This window comes from Aspergillus homomorphus (assembly GCF_003184865.1).
Source record: "Aspergillus homomorphus CBS 101889 unplaced genomic scaffold BO97scaffold_3, whole genome shotgun sequence".
NCBI classification, from domain to species: domain Eukaryota; kingdom Fungi; phylum Ascomycota; class Eurotiomycetes; order Eurotiales; family Aspergillaceae; genus Aspergillus; species Aspergillus homomorphus.
In genome coordinates, this window is record NW_020291889.1 from 193,377 (window position 1) to 213,378 (window position 20,002).

The 20,002-nt window shown below is 52.4% G+C and overlaps 7 protein-coding genes across 7 annotated transcripts; 3 read left to right on the plus strand and 4 right to left on the minus strand.

Annotated features, from left to right (window-relative positions):
* Window positions 1-903: 903 nt before the first annotated feature.
* BO97DRAFT_420586 (BTB domain and ankyrin repeat protein) lies at window positions 904-6,001 on the plus strand (the record flags this gene model as incomplete). Its single annotated transcript, XM_025696668.1, has 3 exons — window positions 904-3,949; window positions 4,007-4,124; window positions 4,186-6,001. 3 exons carry the CDS (start codon window positions 904-906, stop codon window positions 5,999-6,001), a joined length of 4,980 nt encoding a protein of 1,659 aa, XP_025555430.1.
* A 943-nt stretch (window positions 6,002-6,944) lies between these two features.
* Window positions 6,945-9,290, minus strand: BO97DRAFT_129481 (uncharacterized protein). Its single transcript, XM_025690039.1, has one exon. It carries the CDS (start codon window positions 9,106-9,108, stop codon window positions 7,123-7,125), a length of 1,986 nt encoding a protein of 661 aa, XP_025555431.1. The 5' UTR covers window positions 9,109-9,290; the 3' UTR covers window positions 6,945-7,122.
* BO97DRAFT_129480 (uncharacterized protein) lies at window positions 9,291-9,962 on the minus strand. Its single transcript, XM_025690038.1, has one exon. It carries the CDS (start codon window positions 9,863-9,865, stop codon window positions 9,473-9,475), a length of 393 nt encoding a protein of 130 aa, XP_025555432.1. The 5' UTR covers window positions 9,866-9,962; the 3' UTR covers window positions 9,291-9,472.
* Window positions 9,963-9,994: 32 nt separating this feature from the next.
* vps27 (ESCRT-0 subunit protein VPS27) lies at window positions 9,995-12,852 on the minus strand. The gene is made up of 5 exons (XM_025693311.1): window positions 12,546-12,852; window positions 12,328-12,460; window positions 11,959-12,240; window positions 11,123-11,891; window positions 9,995-11,063 (listed from the first exon to the last, which is right to left on the minus strand). The coding sequence occupies exons 1-5, from the start codon at window positions 12,611-12,613 to the stop codon at window positions 10,156-10,158; spliced, it is 2,160 nt and encodes a 719-aa protein (XP_025555433.1). The 5' UTR covers window positions 12,614-12,852; the 3' UTR covers window positions 9,995-10,155.
* Window positions 12,853-13,075: 223 nt separating this feature from the next.
* Window positions 13,076-17,261, plus strand: BO97DRAFT_382598 (putative ubiquitin C-terminal hydrolase). Its single transcript, XM_025693312.1, has 3 exons — window positions 13,076-13,623; window positions 13,696-13,896; window positions 13,973-17,261. Exons 1-3 carry the CDS (start codon window positions 13,393-13,395, stop codon window positions 16,832-16,834), a joined length of 3,294 nt encoding a protein of 1,097 aa, XP_025555434.1. The 5' UTR covers window positions 13,076-13,392; the 3' UTR covers window positions 16,835-17,261.
* Window positions 17,262-18,453: 1,192 nt separating this feature from the next.
* On the minus strand, window positions 18,454-19,071 carry BO97DRAFT_129573 (uncharacterized protein). The gene has a single exon (XM_025690040.1). It carries the CDS (start codon window positions 18,866-18,868, stop codon window positions 18,512-18,514), a length of 357 nt encoding a protein of 118 aa, XP_025555435.1. The 5' UTR covers window positions 18,869-19,071; the 3' UTR covers window positions 18,454-18,511.
* Window positions 19,072-19,100: 29 nt separating this feature from the next.
* On the plus strand, window positions 19,101-19,701 carry BO97DRAFT_410687 (cytochrome b5-like heme/steroid binding domain-containing protein; the record flags this gene model as incomplete). The annotated part of the gene is made up of 3 exons (XM_025696144.1): window positions 19,101-19,219; window positions 19,258-19,423; window positions 19,531-19,701. 3 exons carry the CDS (start codon window positions 19,101-19,103, stop codon window positions 19,699-19,701), a joined length of 456 nt encoding a protein of 151 aa, XP_025555436.1.
* Between the last annotated feature and the right edge of the window lie 301 nt (window positions 19,702-20,002).

A 20,002-nucleotide genomic window follows, 5' to 3' on the forward strand; every position in this document is an offset into this window, starting at 1 on the left:
GAAGATGCGTCATATTCGAATGCTACTATGTGAGACTAGCAACCGGGTCGAGATTACTTGCCCCTGCTGATCATGGTGCTTGCCCCATACTGTGGTGAACATGCTCCTAGAACCTCGAGTCAGATAACCCCGCGATACGGGAGACAACTGTCCCAACCGAGGATATCCGGCCGTTTGGACACGGAACACACTGGAAAGGAAGTTTGAGAATGAGCTTCAAGCCAGGCTACAGCCTAGAGAGCCGCCTTAGAGAATGAGTGCGAAAAGAGGGAGAAAAGAAGCAGGTTCGTCGTTGGCCTCTCGTCCGGGGGCATGGAGGGGTGCTCGACCCCCGATTGGCCACCACCCGGACGGTCTTATCCACGGGTCGAAAGCCATCAATCATTCATGATTTATTACTTGAGTGGTGCACTGTCAAATCCCCATTCTTCCCCTCCCTCTCCCACTTGATCTCAATTCCTCCCCTTGATACTATCTACAATCTCCTTCCTCGTATCCCCAACACGGTCGCGTACCAGTCCCAAAGCCCATTCGACGTGTCGTGCCTTCTTCCTCTCCGTTCCCGCCTCCAGCGGTCGAGTCCTAGCCTTATCGTCTACAGTTAGCTATCCATCGCCACCACACATTCTCGCGCTCGCGACACGTTCGCTTCCGCCGGGCCTGCAACCGCACCCACTCGTCGTTCTTTCGACTTCATCTCCTGTCGCACTTGCATACTCGATCTGAAACGCCCGAAAATTAATCCGAACATTAGTTGACGGCCTGTCGACTTCTTTTCCTATCCCGTTGGAATACTCTTGTCGCCCGCAGTCTTTTTGCCAGTGCGCCCGCCAACCCTTCGCGGTTACGGCGACGTTCTGGTCCTGCGCTGATAAGAGTTTCTGACACATATCTTTTGGGCACATGAGTAGCAAGCTTTGGGGGTTCTTTCTCTACGATGACGTTGAAAGCTTTCAGCGATTCCTGGCAACTGCCACTGGTACAACGGGAAATGGAAGCAGCTTGAAGGCCGGGAGCCCTGGGTTAGGACTGGCATCTTCTCCTGGGATCTCGACTAGAAGCAAGAAGCTGAGTGGAACATCTCCTGGGGGTTCGAGTTTGGAACGTGGTCCCAATTCGCGTCCGGGAAAGACGTTGTCTAAGGAGGAGCTGAATGTGCGAGACAAATACGGTCGGACACTTCTACACCATGTGGCGTCTTCAACGAAGCCCACGGCGATCGACTTCGCTGTTGCTCTACTCCAAGTTCCTTTCTTGGACATCTACGCGCAAGACTGGGAGAGCGGTTGGACGGCTTTGCATCGAGCACTATATGCGGGAAACGCCACAATCGCACAGGCTCTGATGACACGGGATATGCGCGACGCCACGGACTTCAGCAAAGCAGGTAACTCCGGACTCCCAGTCGGAAGTTTGATTCGGATCAAGGACCGAGAAGGGTACAGCCCGTTTGATGTGTACGCCGCTACAATAGCGTCTCGAGACATCAAGCAGAGCTTCGATTCAGCTGTAGAGGCGGAACACACCGATAATGTCTCTGAACCGTCGTTGGGCGACGAAGATCCTGATCACGACAGCCGTTTTGGCAGGAGTGTTTTGAAGCCACGAACAAATTTATTTGGTGATGAGGTCTATACCTTCGGCAGCAATAAGAACCTCAACCTTGGAGTAGGGGATCAGGATGACCGCCAGTTTCCAGAGAGGACGATCCTCAAGAGGCCAGGCCATCTCTTGGAGCGACTTTTCCGTGAATTTCAAGAACAGCGTCTGGAGGCTAGTAAGGCTGACGTTCAACAAGAGTCGATCGATGCGAATTCGAACGATCTGCCAGCAATCGTGAAGAGCAAGCCCATCAAGATTCAGGACGTTGTCATGTCTAAGCTTCATACCGCTATTCTTACCACCGATCCTGAATCAAACCTCTTCTTGTGTGGCTTTGGCCCCGGTGGGCGTTTGGGCACCGGGGATGAAACAACACGATTCACTTTCGTCTGCATCGAGGGCGGAGGCCTTGCGAATAAGAAGATTGTCTCCGTTGCCCTAGGACAAGACCACACGCTTGCAATCACCGAGAACGGCGAGATTTTCAGCTGGGGAAGTAACAAGTATGGTCAATTAGGGTACAGCTTGCCAAGGTCAAACAATCAGGATGATGTGCCTCTCCAGAAACAGCCTCGACAAATCTTTAATCCTTTTAAGAAAGAGGGCATAATCGGAGCGGCCGCATCGGGAATCCACTCCGTTGTATTCAGCAATTCCGGTCTTTATACTTTCGGTAAAAATGAAGGACAACTCGGCCTGATCGACTCCGATGCTCGATCGCTTGAGATGCAGACCACCCCTCGACGCGTGGGAGCATCTTTGTTCAGCGCACCCATACAGAGCGTGTCTGCCATCGATCAGGCAACATCTGTTCTCCTGCAGAACCATGAGGTTTGGGTGTTTTCCCAGTATGGTTACTCGAAACTCTTATTTCCGCTAGATGTCAGCTCGAGGTTTATCAAGGATAGTTTCATGGCCACTAGATATGGTTCCTCCGTCAACCAAGTTGTTAAAGTCAAGTCTGCCGGGAATACCATCTGCGCCCTATCGAGTTTTGGAGAAGTGTATACGGTGCAGGTTAACAAGACAGAGGTCCCCTCGACGTCAACATCGACCACAAATCCATTCAAACCTCGGAACTCGATGTCAGAACCATCAAGGATTTGGTCTGTGAAAAAAGCCCATATGGCTGCGAAGGATTTTGATGTCGGACAGGATGGGTCGGTCATTATCTGTACCGTATCTGGCTCTGCCTGGAGCAAAGAGAAGCGCAGGAAGTCAAAGGGGCCAGCCAAGGACTACAAGTTTGCTCGGATACCTGGACTCTCTCGAGTTGTGGGTGTATGCAGCAATGCTTATGGGGCCTTTGCAGCTGTACAGCGCGATTGTGAAGTGACTCAAGAACAAATTACCGTCTCGCAGCCTTCATTATGGGCGGACTATCTTCCATTATCTCCATTTGGCTCATTCGGTAACACGATGAGCTCGGAGGATATGGTAACAGATGATCACCGGGACTCAAACCCAAACCTTGCTATCAAGAGGGCAGTATTGGGATCGTCAGATCTCGAGCCTTACTTCGAGCCATCGCGGTTCCAAATATTCCCTGGGGTTGTCTGGATTAGGACCACATCATCGGACATACGGCTTCCTGTACACGAATTCATCTTGACAGGGCGGAGTTCAGTTCTCAGAGAAGTCATTCACACTTTCAGAGATACAGGTCGCGCTTCTCCATCCGACATCTTTACTATTGAAAAGGACGGAGAAGGACATATGGAACTGACATTTCAGTCCTGTGATATCCTCACCATCTTGAATGTGGCATTCTTCATGTACACGGATGAAATACTAGATGTTTGGCATCAGGCTAGACAGTCTTCGGAGAAGGCCTCCCGATACCGCCAGGTTCGCACTGAAGTGATGCGTCTCGCCACTCATCTGAACCTCCCAACTCTAGAACGAGCTGCGAGGCTCATGATTGAACCCACAAAGGCCCTTCGGCACGATATGGAGCTTGCGATTCATGATCCTGCTTTCTTCGATAGTGGAGATGTTATAATTGACTTGAAAGGCGGAGAGGTGAAGGCTCATAGCCATGTCCTGTGCCAGAGATGCCCCTTTTTCAACGCATTGTTCTTCGGTCGCTCAGGTGGTAGATGGCTTTTGTCGCGTCGTGTCCAAGCAGATGCAACCATTCATATTGACCTCAAGCACATTGACCAACATGTGTTTGACTTTGTACTTCGGTACCTATATGCCGACACTGAAGAGGAGCTTTTCGACAATGTCAGATCAAAAGATCTGGACGAGTTTATCGACTTGATCATTGATGTTGCATTTGTTGCAAATGAGTTGATGATCGACAGACTGGCCCAAATCTGCCAGCAAATGCTCGGGAAGTTTGGTGAGTCCCATGCACGAATGCACTGCTCTTAGCGAGGTACTGATGAAAGGCAATTAGTGCACACACGCAATGTTTGTCACTTGCTGAACGCGGTTGCGCCATGCTCGGTGAAGGAATTCAAAGATGCGGCTCTGGAATATATCTGCTTGAATCTCGAGGATCTGCTAGCAAACAGGTGAGCCTCCGTTCCGCACGGATCCTTCATATAGCCGAAATGTATCCTTACACCCCGATAGGTTATTGGCAGATCTCGACGAATCTCTACTCGATGCCCTTGATACTGTCTGCCGCGACAACCAGATGACTTACCTACCTGTGTCAAGAGGGCGAAACTCGGAAGAATACATCTTCGAGAAGTACCCAGAGCTTGCATCTGCTATAGAAAGTGACAAGAGGCGGAAAATCGACTTCATGAGGCTACGACCGCACCTGAATCGCATTGACAGCTCCGAAGGAAAGCCTCGTGCAACAACAAATGAGAAGCCGTCCTTGACCCCTTCGGTTTCTAAAGTCAAACCCAGCCCAGCCAGAGAAGGGCCTTTATCTGCTTCTCGTAGTCCGCTGTTGAAGTCCAGACAGTCGACTACTGATCTGATGTTCCAGATGGACGACGAGTTTTCATTGTCCCCGGCCGATATCGGGAAAGGCAAGGCAGCCGTTCGTGACGCCAAGCAGATTGCTACAGCCGAGACGCCGCTATCCATCGACTCGCCAGCTCTTCGAGCTAGCCCATATGATGGAGGCTCTCTTGGAGATCCAAGCTTTCTTGATGCTCAGATGGCTTCCCCATTAGATCCAACTCTTTCGGAATCACCATCCGAGTCCCGCGCCGCAGCACGCCAGAGGAAACAAGAGCAGTTCTCTTCGCCTCCAATCTCGAGCACCCAAATTCCATGGAGCTCATCCGCGATATCTACATCGAAGAAGAACCTGAAGGATATCATGAGTGAGACTTCGGGCAACCGTGTGTCGAATATCAGCCTGGGCATGTCTGCTCGTCGAGAAAGCACGAGTAGTCTTGCGCCGAAGATGTCACAGAAGGAGCGCAAGAAGATCCAGCAGCAGCAGATGCAAGATATGCTCGCGGCTCAGCAGAAGGCAAAGGAAGCGCCGCAAAACCCATGGAAGATGCCGACACCCAGTAAACCTGCACCTCCAGCTAGTGGGCAAGACAGTCCAGATGCAGAGTCCGCCAAACCGTCTCCCAAGCCATCCATGACCCTTCGACAAACTGTCGCTGGAACACCACCGGCAAGCCGGACGAAACCTAGTTCTGTCCCGATGCAAACTCCAGGCCGCAGTGGACCCGTCAATGTCCAAAATCCTCCTCGACCTCAAGCTTCGACATCCGTCACATCAACCCCCGCATCGTCCAATCCCGTAGCCAACGCTCAACCTGCTATTCAATCCATCCGCCACATCCCACGGCCCGAACCATACCAAACGAGCTTCCACTCACCGTCTTCTACCTCCCTCTCACTGGCTACCATCCTCCTGCAGCAACAGACAGAAAAGGATGAGATCCGTGAAGCAGCGACTGCAAAACACAACCTTGAAGACATTCAACTCGAACAAGAGTTCCAAGCGTGGTGGGATAAAGAGAGTAGACGCGTGCAAGGCCTCCCAGACCCTGACACGACCCCCTCGGCCGACAAAGAAGAGAAGGCAAACAAGTCGCGGTCAAACCGGGGCCGAGGCAAAGGCAAAGCGCAGGGGCAAGGCCAACAGCCACTGCCGCCGCCGCCGCAGCAGCAGCAGCAACAACAGCAGCTTCCGCAGAGGAAGAAGCGCGCGAAAGGCGGCGCTGGCCTATCCGACGCATCTACCTCATCACAGCAACCCACTCCGCGGAACGAATTCACAACCCCCGCACAGAAAGCTCCTCACCCGACGCCCCGTCGTGACAACCAACCTCGGACAGTTCCGAACGGAAACCACGTCGATGCAGCAGCAGGATCTAATGGCGGCGGAAGCTCACGACGTGGAGGAGGTGGTGGAGGCAGAGGTGGTTTCCGTGGACGAGGCAAGCCTCGCGAGAAGACGGCAGCATGACCGGTCGACTTCGCCTCAGAACTCTAGCTGTCTTGCTATCTCTCTCCACCCCTCAAATCCCTCACATACATCACACACATATCTACTTGTATCATCCCACGGGGATGATAACTTTTCCCCGAACATGTCATCATATATGTTTTCTACATAGATTTCCTTTGGGTTTTACGCAAAGCAATAATAACGATCTAGACTACATACCCGAAGATTTGTATTGCTATGATTTAAATTTTCTCCCTTCTTCTATACTCGATGCAATTGTTCGAGACTGGGATACGGATGGGAACCTGAATCTACTATAGTACAAGTAGTCGAGATAATGGCAAGCCGTATTTCATGATCAAATGCAAATCTACACAAACATGCGATATCTATGTTGGCCTCCAGTGATTGTAGCGACGCCTACAATACCGTAAACTTCATTTCATGCCTTGAAGACAATTGAACATATTTAGAAATACCCTACCCATTTCTCATCCAATAAAAGCCGGTAGATATACGAAAGAAGGGAGTACCAGATACGGAATTACAAAGTAGGTGCAGTGATCGATTACGAAGTCGAGACATAGCTAGCTCCCGCTGAATCCAGGAACTGTAGTTGCACTTGAAGCCAAGAAAAAAATCAAGAAGAGAAAAAGAAGCACAGGGAATCACTGAGTGAAGTGAAGTAGAATGAAATAGCGCGCGATAGGAACAATTACGGGGAATCAACCAAGAGGCATTCTGGGGAACCCAAATGCGTGCATAAGACATAAGAAGAATCATAATCACAATAACCAAAGCAAAGGAAAGACCAAATCTTTAGGAGTAAAAATTGATTTGGATCATCAGGTTCAAAATTAATAAGTATGGAAGATAAGTATGGAAAGGGGGGTGACGACCTCAGAGCTAGGCTAATGGAACGACTCAGAACAACATGATAGAACCAGAAGCAGCAAGCAATTCATAGGTCAACTGAAAAGATAAAACAGAATTGTTGGAACGCTAACAGAAAGATGTAACCCACGTAACACCTTACAACATAAGGACAAGTAGCAAATGGGGAACTATGGTAGACCGGTGGAAAAAAAAAGGGGGGGGGTTGTACTGTACATGTAAGATCTCTTTTGGTCATCTCTCTATCAGCCGGCTGTAGCTACTTCGCGACTTTCCCATATGCGACGCATCATGAGCTCAGTTTCGTGAGGGTGGCGTAGATTATCCGCTCCTGGGACTCTCTCGGTCGTAGCAGGATCGGGGTGGGCGGGTTCGTCAGATGTGGAGAGGATGCGGTGAGAGGGATGTTGAGATTTGCTGCCAGATGCGGTCGGATCCGTAGACTCACTCACAAGGTCGTCGGGTTCTTGCAGGTAGGTCTGAGAAGCGGAGGTGTGCATATCCCCTTGCTTTCTTCCAATTAATTGTCTAGGTTCTGGGCTAGCGCTGCCCTGGCTGCTTTCCTGGCGTTTGCTGTCGCGAAGGTGAGTTAGGGCCGGCGCAGATTTAATGGGTTTGCCGAGCGATGACGGTCGGTCTAAACTCGAGCTCGCGCCTCGCGAATCATTGAGAATAGCAGTTAAGCGCCTGAAACTGTCGCCAGTGGGAGATTGGAATCGGCGCACGACGGTCAGTTCCAAAGTTGTCTTTTCGTATGCTTTCCGAACGTGCTTGGCTTCGCTATCGTGTGCAGTTCCGCTGGCTCGAGCAGACCCGTTGACGAGTCCCCGGCCCGGCTCGAAAGCATTCGCACCCGGTCGAGTGTGAGGTGCGGCGAAACTCGGGTCCACGACGGAGGGAGGGGTTACGGTGGACACGCCGTCAGGCGGAGATGTGTTCAATGCTGCAGTCCGCTGTAACCAGAGCTTCTGCTGTGTGCGAGAATGGGGCTCTGCGCCTGGGGGCCTCGAAGGCGGCGATGTTCGTGTTTTTCTCGCACTACTAGCGCGATTTGGAGATGGTGGAGTCTGAGGATGATAATGTGGGAGGAAAGAAGATGGGGTGTTTGGATCCGAATCCGTGCGGGAATAAGAGTTCGTTGCGGGTTTGTTGCTGATGATGAACTTTGAGACGCCGCCTTCGATGGATGAGGAAGTGGCATGGGCAGGCGTGTTTGCTAATGTGGTAATAGAGGAGGACATGGGCCGTCGAGTACCGTCATGGCCGGATGCTAAGTTGGTGAGAGATGCATTGCGAGAAGACTGATCCATCACGGTCGGCTTGACGGTCGCGGAAATGGAAGACATGGCGGGGGGTGCTCTAGCCGAGATGGAGGGACTCAGGATTCGTGATGCGATGACGCCGTTCTCACTAGGACGCACGATCTCAACGGGTGTCTCGTCAGAATCGGACGGGCGCTTCGGTGGGTTTTCGTCGCCGTTGTCGTTGTCCTCGTCTTCGTCCGAATCGTGGTGTTCACCGAAACTCTTGCTCGTCGACTCAGGCAAGCTGGTGGCTCGAGCGAACTGCGGGTAAGAGCGCTTGACGAAGGTAAGGGGGTCGACCAGAACAGCAGGATTCTCCACACTCTCTTTGGATTGTGCCACCGAGCTGCGTCGCGTACTTTCAGGCGACTGCGTAGTATCTTCCCAATCAGCGTCGTCGTCGGAATCCGCCAACTCGAATCCGACCGTTTTCTTCTTCCCGGAGCTCGTATGCGGACGATCGGTGACCAGGGCCTTCTTTCCGAGGACGACGGACGTGTCGCGTCGGAGGGCAGGACTAGAATTGTTCTTCTTCATTGATCCTTCTGTGCGGTGTGATTCTTCCTCCAATCCATCCCAACGTACGTGATGCCCACGCGGGCTGGCGGCAGGAGTCGCAGGGGCGGACTTCTTGCGTTGATGCACGCGAGCGGAAGCTTCGGGGCCGATTTGATGGCTGGAGAGGTGTCTTTGTAGCTTGTGCAGATTTTTGCCGAAAGAGGGGTTGCGGTGATGGTTGCGATGGCCCCCGCCGACCAGATGGGGACGATGGGGCCTTGAGGGGGCTTTCTGGGTGGTGTTGGAAGATTGGGACTGAGACAGCTCGCCTTGGTTGGAAGGGGTGCGCGTGACGACGGCGTGAGAGGAAACAGCACGACGGCCCAGTCCGGGGCGCTTGACGGGGGAAGAAGTATTGGAAGTCGGCATGGCGGCCGTGGCAGAAGAGGAGAAGGTACGTAGTTGGTACTTTGTGTTTTAAAGAGGCGTTTAAGGCTTAAGCAAGGCAGGGAGGGTGGCCCCGATCGGGTGACGAGCAGCAGCCGGGAAGTTTCCCCGATTCAACGGCGATTGGAGGAGGCATCCACCAGGTGATACAGCAGATTGTATGTATCCGACTGGGCGGGTCGAAGGGTAGAAGTACTGTCTTTTGTCCAAGCAGTACTGGCGATTTGTTTGTTGCTTTTTGGAGGGGGGGATGATGTGAGGCAGGGAAAGAAGGAGAGACAAATCGGTGATGGTCCAGATTCCCGCCGATTGCGGGGGAGACACAATGACGCAGAGAAGAGACCTGCTACACCACACTCGTGGGAGGGACTGGCCAGTTTGGGGAAAGAGAGACAAAAGAATGAAAAGAAACCAACAGAGAGGAGAGGTAAGATAATGACCAAAGTAACAGCGACTTTGGAGGGATTGAGAAGAGAGGAGAGTTGAGGGGGAGTTGTTGAGGGAAGGAAGAGAGCGGGAGGGGAGAAGATGAAGAGGAGGAAAAAGAAGAAGGAATCCCGAAAGGGGAGAGAAGAAGGAATGGAAGCCTGGAGGAAAGAAGAAGGGAAAGAAAGAAAGACAGAGAATCACTGCTGCTAAATTTACATTTTTCCCATAGTTTCCACCAGAAATTAAAAAGAGTCCAGACCAGAAACCAGGCCGGATTGGGTTGGCCTCGCCCTGAAGATAACGAAAGCATCGCCACTCACTCACTCACTCACGCACTCACTCCCCTATATTAACTATTATAGATACTATCCAACCAAGTCCAATCCTCCTCAACTACAATTGCGCGTCCTGCCGGGGTCAAGGGACAAGAATGAATATTGCATCAATTTCGGGGCCTGCAGTAGTAACCAATCCATCTGGTATCATTGTGCCAAAAGCCTACATAAAAAGTAAAACACCAATAGAACAACTCTCCTCCTTCCTTGCCCCAAAGCGCAACTTGACCGCTCCTATCCCGCACTGACCACTAACCAGCCCACTCTACAGTTCGATCAAACTTTCCTCGACGGGTGGCCGTGAGGGCGTTGTTTGTTGGTATGATGGATGAGCCCCGGACACCCCACCGGAAGGATATTCTCCTCCGGTTGGATGAGGATGTGTTGGTACTCCTGGCGGATAACCAGTGAAAGGAGGACCGTGGGGAGGAGGAGGAGGCTGCTGTTGACTATAGAACGATGAACTCGACGGGTCCGTGGGCTGCTGCTGCAGTGCCGGTTGACCGCCAGGTTGCATCGAATTAGGATCCGGAAAGAAGTGCGAGTAAGCGGGGGCCGACACTGGGTCAGCCGGGGGTGATTGATCCGGGGCGCTCGGGGCGCTCGGGGCCGACGGTTGATAATGAGAGTCATGTCGCATCACAGGCGATTGCTGATAAGGTGCGTCCGGCTCCCCATGCCGCGGTTGCTGGTATAGGTTCGGGTCCTGTTCGGGATGCGGTGGAGGTGCATAAAATTGCGTGGGTGGCGCAAAGGCCGAAGGGTTGCCGGGAGGTGCCGCATTGGCACCAGCCATCTGAGGTGATGCCACCGCATGGGGGTTTCCATTCCACGGCGCGTTAGGCGACATAGTTTGAGAGGGCTGTGGGTAGAGGCTTGGGCTCATCGTTCTGGTGCGCTCTCTGTCTGAGGGAAGCTGCGAGTAAGGTGTGCCGGAGGACTGGGGGGGTTCGGCAATATTGGGGTTTCCATAATAATAGTTCTCGGTGCCTGCTTTCGCCTCCATCGCGGGGGCCGGCATCGAGGGGTAAATATTGGGGTATGGTGACCCGCCGGGGATCGCTCCATAACCCAAATTATGCTGAGCGTAGGCGCTGGAGAGACGCTCCTCCAGCATGCGGTCATAGTAGCGAACGACCGTCGATAACTTGGCATGAAGATCTAGGAGCGTATCTAAGAGCCTTATTAGCTGCCACGGCACATCTTCCAATAGAAATGCACAAAATACATACCGTGCTTGCTCATTGTTTCACCATAGCTTCGTGCCAACTTCGGCCGAAGCGCTCCAATGCTCTCATACAGCTCCTGAATCTGCGGCTCGCGTAGAATAGTGCCCGGGGGCTGGTGCTGCAGTCGGTCAACGAGAGCAGCGAAGAGATGAATATTCTCTACTTCCACTGGGCTAAGTTCGTAGGGGTTCTTGGGAACTGGCGCCGCTCCTGAGCTCGAATGAGCCGGGACATCCACGACAGGTGTGTTTTTCAGGGCGGCTGCGTGCTTCTGCTTGTGTTGTTCCATGTCCCGCAAAGATGCTTCGATGGCAGCCTTCAAGTCCGCATCTTCCTCGTCCTCTATACTGGGTTGACTGACGGGTTTAGGTGGCTCCCGAACAATCTTATTTTGTGGAGCATAACCGCCCGAGCCTTTATTTTGAGCCTCCTCCAAACTCATTTGCAAAGCACGACGTAAATCGTCATCAAACCCGCTCTCCGCCCGGCCTCCACGAGGCTCCATGACGCTGGACTTGGTGATGGAGTTGTTCTTAAATGCAGATCTATCGGAAATTGCAGCGGATGAGAATGCCTTCGAAGTCAATTTGGCGTAGCATCCGTCGTCCACTCGAACAGGTTGTAGGATCCCTATATGAGGCAGTGGAAGGGTCTTGCTGGAGCACTGCGCATCGAAAACGTTACCGCAGTTGCGACAATGATGTTTGCGGTTCATGAAACTGAAGGCTGTGCGACAGCGCATGCAGACATCGGAGTCAATCCATTCAGGGGGCTTGGCCAAGTTCAATCATGTCAGTTCTAGGCGTGCCATAACAATCACAGTACCAAGACCAACTTACCGCACTGCTCTCCAACATGCTTCCGCTAATCTGAGTCTTGGGTGGAAAGTGGAACCCCTCATCCTGAAGCCTCCGGTAGGTTTCGCCAACATAGCTCAGGTCCATACGACCTTGAGCTGCCATAGCCCAATCTTGTATCAGTTCCAGCATCTTTCCCTTCACTTCATCATTCAGTGGGACACCCTCTGTCTTGAGGAGGGAGACGAGGTTATCCATAAATTCCCGAGATGCGATCTCCGCTAGAAAGTGGGTACCGCCATTTTTTACACACGTGTCCGTCAGCTACAATGCATTACACCGTCAGTTCAAGGCCAGACTCGGGGGCGGGGATGGGTGATGGAGAGGAAGGAAGCTCGTCTTGCGGCTTACCTTCAACGTCGCCAGTTGAATGTTTGGATTCTTGTTCTCCAGTCGTCGCTTCAACGATCTCATCGCCTCCTTTGGTTGAACACTCTTTGATCTGATCAAATCGGAGATCTCGAGGTTGAGGGCGATGTCTTCCCTGCAGGCGGGTTAGGGTCTGTGTGGAACGTGATCGATTACAGTTTCTAAGAATCAGCATATCAAGGATAATAGAAGTGACTTACAAAGAAGACGCGGTCGCCTTCTCAACCTGCTCATCGAGCGACGAAGTTGACGAGAACCACCCCGCCATGTTTTGATAGTGCGCAATTGACGATCGGCCGGCGACGGCGACGGAATTACCAAATGGCTATGACGTTGGGCAGCAGCAGCAGCAGCGGGAAGTGGGCAGTGGATAGATCTTGAGGTAGTAGTCGGGAGATTCTAAGGCGCAAGATGAGAGGAGACCGATAAGGAGACGGCGATCAAGGCAGCAATAGAGACATGACAAGCTCCAGGCAGATCCGATCCATCGATGAATGTCGGGGGGAGTGTAAGTAAGGTAACCACCTAACCTTAGGAGGTACCTTGAGACAAAGCATGTGGCGGGCCCCATTGGCGGTGGGCGGTGAGTCAGCCGGATGTCAGGCCCCAGGCAAACAATAGCAAGCAATAACATGTGGCGTCATAGGCTGTTGGGCGGTGAAGCGGGCAATATTCCTCCAATTCAGTTACCGATTCATACACAGGCATACAATTACATCCATCCATCCACCATCCACATCCTGCAATTTGTCTGCCTTTCACCTTTTGACCACTTCGTTGGTCTCGTCTCGTCCTATTCTTTTACCCCGTCTGAATTGTGTCTCTCCTCCGCTGCGCATCCCTTCTCTTTCCTCCCACCCTGTTCTTTCATGACCGCGTTCATTATTCCATCCTTTGCGTGTTGCGTTATCTAGTGGGACACCCCCTCCGCTTTGCTTCCGCTCCGAGCCACTTTCGAACGACTGCCGATTTCCTCCCCGCTTCACCTCCGACGTCTTCCAGGGTCATGTGCTGAAGCTTGCCTTCTCCTGATCGTCGTTTCGTATCATGTCCTCAGATGCAGCGGCTTTCCCCTCTCCGCCCGATTTCGCATTGTGGGATAATGCCAGTCGTCCTCGATCCGTCGGGGCTATGCCGGCGAGCGGGCGGCCAGTCGGACTGGCACCGCATCAGATCGGCAACAACCAGAGCTCTCCGGCAAGCCAACCGCCGATTTTCCCCAACATAAAGGACCTGCAGGATGAAGCAGCAGCTTTGGATGTCAATGAGAATACGTCGGTATGTTTCGGGGTCTAGGTGCAGCGCTTGCCACGGTGGTCTCGTGAGTGATACTGATTGGAGTTACGATAGCTTAGTGTCCTGCTTGAAAGAGCGCAAGTGGCCATTAACCAAGCCCGGGAGCTTTCCGACAGCGACCAACTCGACCGAGCCTATGTGCAATACCTTCGTGCCTCCGAGATCACCATCAACATTATTCCGCACCATCCTGACTACCGCGTGACCGCCAGCCAAAGACCGGCATGGTTGAAGAGGTTTGCCGACTTGATGATGGTAGGTCGCTACCTATTGGCATGATGTCTATTTTTATGTATAAGTTGACAGGCCTGGGACTAATGCACCGTGGTAGGCTGTGCGCACGAAACAAGGCACGATGGATGACATCAAACAACAGATTGTGGAGAACAACCTGATGACGAACATACAACCAGTGGGATCATCACAGTCACACCCGACAAGGCCCAAGTCCGAGATCTTGGGTACTTTTCCCCTGAGCGATTCGGCGCAGATGCCGGCTTCTTCACACCACCAAACAGACCTTGAGCTACAGGCAAAGAGGCACCGATTTTCAAGTCCTCCAACAGATGCACTCGCACAAAGATTCGCAAAGTTAAAGATGTCACCACCTGATAGTACCACGTTAGGGCCCGCACCAAACGGTACAAATAGCATTCTACAAGCAGCACCGCAAGATCTCTCGGCTCAGCCGGCGGCTCAAGCGCCGCCACAGACCTCGGCTCTGAGTTCTCCGACACGACGTCCATTAGGACCTCGAGGTCCTCGTAACATGGGTTCCCCTCACGGTGTTCCTACGCTGCCCCCGAAGGTCCCCCTCAACACATCCCTTCCACGAGCACCGGATCCAGCGTACAGCCCGATTTGGTCTGTACCATCTCAGGGACCCTCCAATCCGCCACGGACGTCGACAGAAAGCTCTCGACCAGTCAACCCACGGTATTCTCAGCTCGCAAACTCACCTCACGGAAGCCCGAGCCGGGATGGGTTTGATGACAACCCCTACCGATCAAGGACACCAAACGGGGTTCACCAAGCGAAGGAGATACGAAGCAGCAGTGCTGATCTTCCGCATAGCACTACGATCACTCCGACCGATTTGATCAATTATCTCCGTAAATATAACATTTTGTTAATCGATGTGCGGTCGCGGGATCAGTATGATACTGGACATATCTATGCTTCTTCCATTATCTGTGTTGAGCCGGTAGTGTTGAAGGAGAACGTATCAGCGGAAGAGTTAGAGGAGCGTCTTGTGGTGTCGCCAGAGTACGAGCAAGCCTTGTTTGAGCGACGGAACGAATTTGACATGGTCGTGTACTATGACCAGAAAACGGCCTCGACCAGTTATCTTGCGGGCTCCCCCGTTGGTACCTCGGCACCCCATCTACGAGCGCTCTATGATACGCTTTACGAGTTCAATGCCTACAAACCTCTCAAGGACGGCCGTCCTCCAGCATTACTTCTTGGGGGTCTCGATGCATGGATCGAACTCATAGGCCAACAATCGCTTGTCACTTCTTCTACCGCTGCTGTGATGGGCTCCTTGCAGGCGAAGCGCCCACTTCGAAGACCTGGGCGACCGCTCGGTAGAGTTCCTACGATGGTCAGTGCTAATTCTAGCTTGGAGGTCAGGAAACGGCGACTGCGTGAATACAAGCCACTAAACCCTCAAGAACTCACCGAGTGGATGGAAAAGTCGAAGACGGAGGAGATCGACGCCAGTACCTATATTGAAGAAGATGAGGAGGCTCTGGCAGAGGAGCCGGCTGAAGAGGAGGAGGTCCCTGCTTCACCTTTTGTTCAGAACTATGAAGACTTCTTGCGCCGCTTCCCCGAACCAGGCGCGATACAGCAATCCATGGTGGCGCCGCACATTCGACCGGCGGGTACTTCTGCACCGAACTATGCCGCTCCTGTGCCTGTCGCTCCCTCGCGACCACCTCCTGCAGTTCCACGGCCCAGCTATAGTGGCGTATCGGACGGCCGGCATATCCAACCTACCCTGGAACGGCAGAGCTCCGCCACGAAGACGGCACTCTACACCCCTCTATCCATGCTGAGCCGACTCAAACTTCCTCGAACCGGGCTGACTAACTTCGGCGTAACTTGCTATATGAACTCAACGCTTCAGTGCCTAAGCGCAACCTTGCTGCTGAGCAAGTTTTTCATAGATAATCGATTTAGGTACTACGTCCAGAAGAATTGGAAGGGATCCCAGGGCGTCATGCCAGGACTCTTTGCGAACCTGATCCGGTCATTGTGGAAGAATGATGTTGAAGTAATCATGCCGACCTCGTTCCGAAACTTCTGCGGGCGGCTAAACCAGGAGTGGGCGATCGACCGTCAGCAAGATGCCAAGGAATTCTTCGATTTTGTCGTGGATTGCCTGCACGAGGACCTCAATATCAATTGGCAACGTAACCAGCTTCGGCCTCTGACATTTGAAGAAGAGATGCAACGAGAGCGGATGCCTGTTCCCAAGGTTTCCAAGATCGAGTGGGATCGGTATTGTCATCGCGAGGAGTCCTTTATCTCATCCCTCTTCGCCGGCCAACATGCGAGTCGACTGCGCTGCACGACATGCAAGCGGACCTCTACCACGTATGAGGCCTTCTATAGTATCAGCGTTGAGATTCCTCCGTCGGGAACGGGCGACATCTACCAGTGTCTCCGCAGTTACTGTCAGGAGGAAATGTTGAGCGGCGACGAGGTGTGGAAATGTCCGTACTGCAAGTGCGAGCGGGTTGCGACCAAGCAAATCATCATCACGCGTGCACCCCAGATCCTGGTGATCCACTTCAAGCGGTTCTCGGCCTCGAAGACGCAGAGTGCGCGGAAGATTCATACCCCGATCGAGTTCCCGCTGCATGGGTTGCGGATGGACGATTTCGTGTTCTCGCAGCCGACTCCGACCCCTCTTCCGAACGGTCATTCGGCGGTTGCACCCTCGGGGACGACGATCGCGACAGCGCCTCCCTTCACGTATGACGCATACGGGGTACTGCGACACATTGGGTCTTCGATGGGTAGCGGGCATTATATCTCTCTGGTGCGAGATGCGCAGCGGCAATGCTGGCGCAAGTTCGATGACGAGCGGGTGACGGACTTCAACCCGCGGGACCTGCGACCGAAGGAGCGGTTGCAGAACGAGCAAGCTTACATTGTATTCTACGAGCGAGTGCCTGCGAAATGAGGGGCGTGGAGGAGCAATTTTGCATCTGCATTTTCTGATTCCAGCCGAGCGGATTTGTTTCTTTTTTTAATTTCTTTTCTTGGTCTTCTGTTACTGTGCCAGTCTGTGATCGACACCAAACCACCGATGCTCGATTGGCACGGTATATTTGCCATTCTACCCTTATTTACCGCATGTTTCCTTTCTTTTCTTTTCATTGCTTTTTTACCGAACAGTTTCTGGCGAAGACACGACTGCATGATGACGGACGGGATTGATGAATTGCAAGCATGTAACGAACTATACCTTTGGTTTTATTCTGTGGTCTTGTTTCTTGTGATATTAGTTTGATAGCACTTCGATTCCTAGATCTGCTTTCCAGCCTGGATGCATGGATGTTAAATAGCGGCGCGATGTTTTCAACGGGAAGTGAATGCATGACGACAACCAAGTCTTACTAGAATAAGCAAACGCAATCGGTAGTATTGGTTAGACTAGGTAGTCCCCTAACCCCGACGGACTCAAGAGACCCTTATTGTAGTACAGGGCAGTACATCTGACTCAAAGCTCAGAGTAGACGGACCCAGGAGTCCGTCGCACTAAAATCCTCGAGGCCGCCAGAGACTGGACCTATTCCCTACCTACAGTCCAAAACAGTGGACTCCAAAGCCATGGACGACCATAGAAGCTTCCATGCACGGAAGGGCAGATTTGATGAAAGAAGAAGGGAATTCCGCGCTTGTTCCGGGGCGGGCAGTGAATCCCGATGGGGCTTCCCGAGCGAGCGGGTAACGCTGCCAACTGGCCAACTGGGCGATCTTCCCCGAGGTTATCGCGGGCGGGGGGGATCTGAGGTCGGGAGTTGAGTTGGCTGGCAGTAGTATTGTGGATAAGATAGGCATTGCTCTGCCTCTTGGCTGGGTTGTTATCCTTGCTATAGCGATCGAGAAATACCATGCATTAATGGTGTGTTAAGCTTATGTTTATGTATACTTGTAGTCTATGATGGCGGCTGGATACATTCTCCCCATCGAGGACGGACTGGCTAGGCTGTCAGATAAGGTGGTGGAGAATCATCTCCGAAACAATGTTAATGTTCACTTGGAATCTGTATCGCGGTATTGTATTAGGTCTCAGGCTATTGCTTGCGGTTCCCATACCCTGATTCCTTGAGATCTAGTCTTCGGTGACTATGTAGCTGTACAGTAACAGGCTTCGTGACTGCAACCTCCTCACGTACTGTACTTTCTGTTCCAATTCTTTTCCCTTTTTTTTCTCTCTTTTGGCAGCCCGCAGCAGCACAGGCAAAGCTTGCCTGATTAGGTTTAGTGCCGTATATATACCTGACTAAGACGGGAATAAGCGTGCTGTGATTGGCGCAGATGAAACAATCCCTATCAGGCCACTTTTCCAGATTGCCCAATCGGGAAGGTGTTGGGATTGCCAGTCCAAAGGCACAGAATGACAAGAAGACACTCTTCACAAGCAAGAAGTCCAGGGGAAATTTATCCAGGTTTGCGGTGAAGCTCGGCTATTGCCTGCCTCACAGGTCCAGTCCGGATCTTCACCACGGGAATGAATGAGTTCCGCGGTGGAGTGGCGAGGAAAAGGAAGAGGACACAGACAGAGTGAGCGGCTGCCTAAGGAATCCACCGGCGCCATTTGATCGACTCCGAACGGACTGATTGATTATTATTATTATTCTGGACTATCTCTCTCTCTCTCTCTCTCTCTCTCTCTCTCTCTTCCCTTCCTTCTCCTCTTCTTTCTCCGCTTCTTCTTCCTCTTCACTCTTTCTTTTCCTCCCTTCGTGCCGCATCGTCTGCTTCTTGCCTGTTCGCGTCTTCTGTCTATCCTCTTTTCTGGTGAGTTCTTCTCCTTGCTTGCTTGCTTGCTTGCTTGCTTGCTTGCTTGCTTGCTCCTTTTACCCTCTGGATATACCCTCTCTCTGTATCTCCCAGTATTTGAGAGCAGCAACCCCGGGAAAAGCATCAAGAGTGATACACAAGCACCCGTTCCACCAGACCGGGAGTTTCTGTCTCCAGCCCAGCGCATCGCTCATGTTGCGCCACTTTCCACGCACTTGCATCCAATTCCCAGTCCAGTCCCAGTCCAGCTTATCAGTCTCTGACTCCGTCCGCCCCTCAATTCCCACCTATCTATCCCTCTGCCTCTGCATTATCGCAAACCTCCCCTAAGAAAAAGCAAAAGCAAAAGAAATAAACCAACTAACCTCCCTCATTAATCCAACCCAGTCCTCCCTCAAAAAACAAAACAATCAACCAAAATGTCCGAGACCAAGGAATTCACCCTCGCCGAAGTGACCGGCCACAACACCAAGAAAGACCTGTACATGGTGATCCACGACAAGGTCTACGACTGCTCGTCATTCGTCGATGAGCACCCGTACGCATTTCCCTCCCCATAAACCCCCTCGCCCACAGGCCCACACCCCCCCCAACTAACCCACCTCAAACAAACAGCGGAGGCGAAGAAGTCCTTCTGGACGTCGCAGGCCAAGACGGTACCGAAGCCTTCGAGGACGTTGGCCACAGCGACGAGGCCCGCGAGATTCTGGACGGGTTGTTTGTCGGAAACGTGAAGCGCATGGTTCGTCCTCCTTAAAAAAAACCCCCCAACCTAACCCCATCACCCAGCCCCATCAAACCCGCAACCCAAACCACACCCCATGCTAATAACTCTCCACTCAAAAATAGCCCGGTGACCCCGCCCCCCGCGCACAATCCAAGCCCGCCGCCTCCGCCTCCTCCGGTGACGCCGCCGGCATGGGCGTCGGTCTGTACGCGTTCCTGGCCGTCGGTGGTTTGATCGCCTACGGCGCGTACCAATATCTGCAGAAGGCGTCGCTGTCTGCTGAGACGCAGTAGTCTTTCGCTTTCGTGCGGCTTTTTGTTAATGCTTGGTTCATGTCATGTCTTTTTTATTTTTTTGTTCTGGCTCGAAATCCATACCGTATATCCTTAATTCGGAGAAGATGATTCTTACCTTACTGGGTTCACTTCTGGTTGTTTCTTTGCGTTAGATGGTTGATTTTGTGTCTGAGGTTGGGGTTGTGGTTCTTGGATTTCTTGAGGAGAGGGAAGAGGTATCTTTGGTGAGTTTGGTAGTGTTAGTTTGAGGATATGGGGGCAGGAGAGGGAAGACAAGAGGGTGGTTGATCGATATCCA

What these genes read in the sequence shown, in the direction of transcription:
- BO97DRAFT_382598 (XM_025693312.1), top strand. Translation starts at nt 13,393, where the DNA reads ATGTCCTCAGATGCAGCGGCTTTCCCCTCTCCGCCCGATTTCGCATTG. An exon ending in ATGTCAATGAGAATACGTCG is followed by an intron (nt 13,624 to 13,695) that starts GTATGTTTCGGG and finishes GAGTTACGATAG; the next exon opens with CTTAGTGTCCTGCTTGAAAG. An exon ending in GGTTTGCCGACTTGATGATG is followed by an intron (nt 13,897 to 13,972) that starts GTAGGTCGCTAC and finishes GCACCGTGGTAG; the next exon opens with GCTGTGCGCACGAAACAAGG.
- BO97DRAFT_129481 (XM_025690039.1), bottom strand. Translation starts at nt 9,108, where the DNA reads ATGCCGACTTCCAATACTTCTTCCCCCGTCAAGCGCCCCGGACTGGGC.
- vps27 (XM_025693311.1), bottom strand. Translation starts at nt 12,613, where the DNA reads ATGGCGGGGTGGTTCTCGTCAACTTCGTCGCTCGATGAGCAGGTTGAG. An exon ending in AAGGCGACCGCGTCTTCTTT is followed by an intron (nt 12,461 to 12,545) that starts GTAAGTCACTTC and finishes ACCCGCCTGCAG; the next exon opens with GGAAGACATCGCCCTCAACC. An exon ending in GCATGTTGGAGAGCAGTGCG is followed by an intron (nt 11,892 to 11,958) that starts GTAAGTTGGTCT and finishes AACTTGGCCAAG; the next exon opens with CCCCCTGAATGGATTGACTC.
- BO97DRAFT_129573 (XM_025690040.1), bottom strand. Translation starts at nt 18,868, where the DNA reads ATGCGCTGGGCTGGAGACAGAAACTCCCGGTCTGGTGGAACGGGTGCT.
- BO97DRAFT_129480 (XM_025690038.1), bottom strand. Translation starts at nt 9,865, where the DNA reads ATGCTTTCGTTATCTTCAGGGCGAGGCCAACCCAATCCGGCCTGGTTT.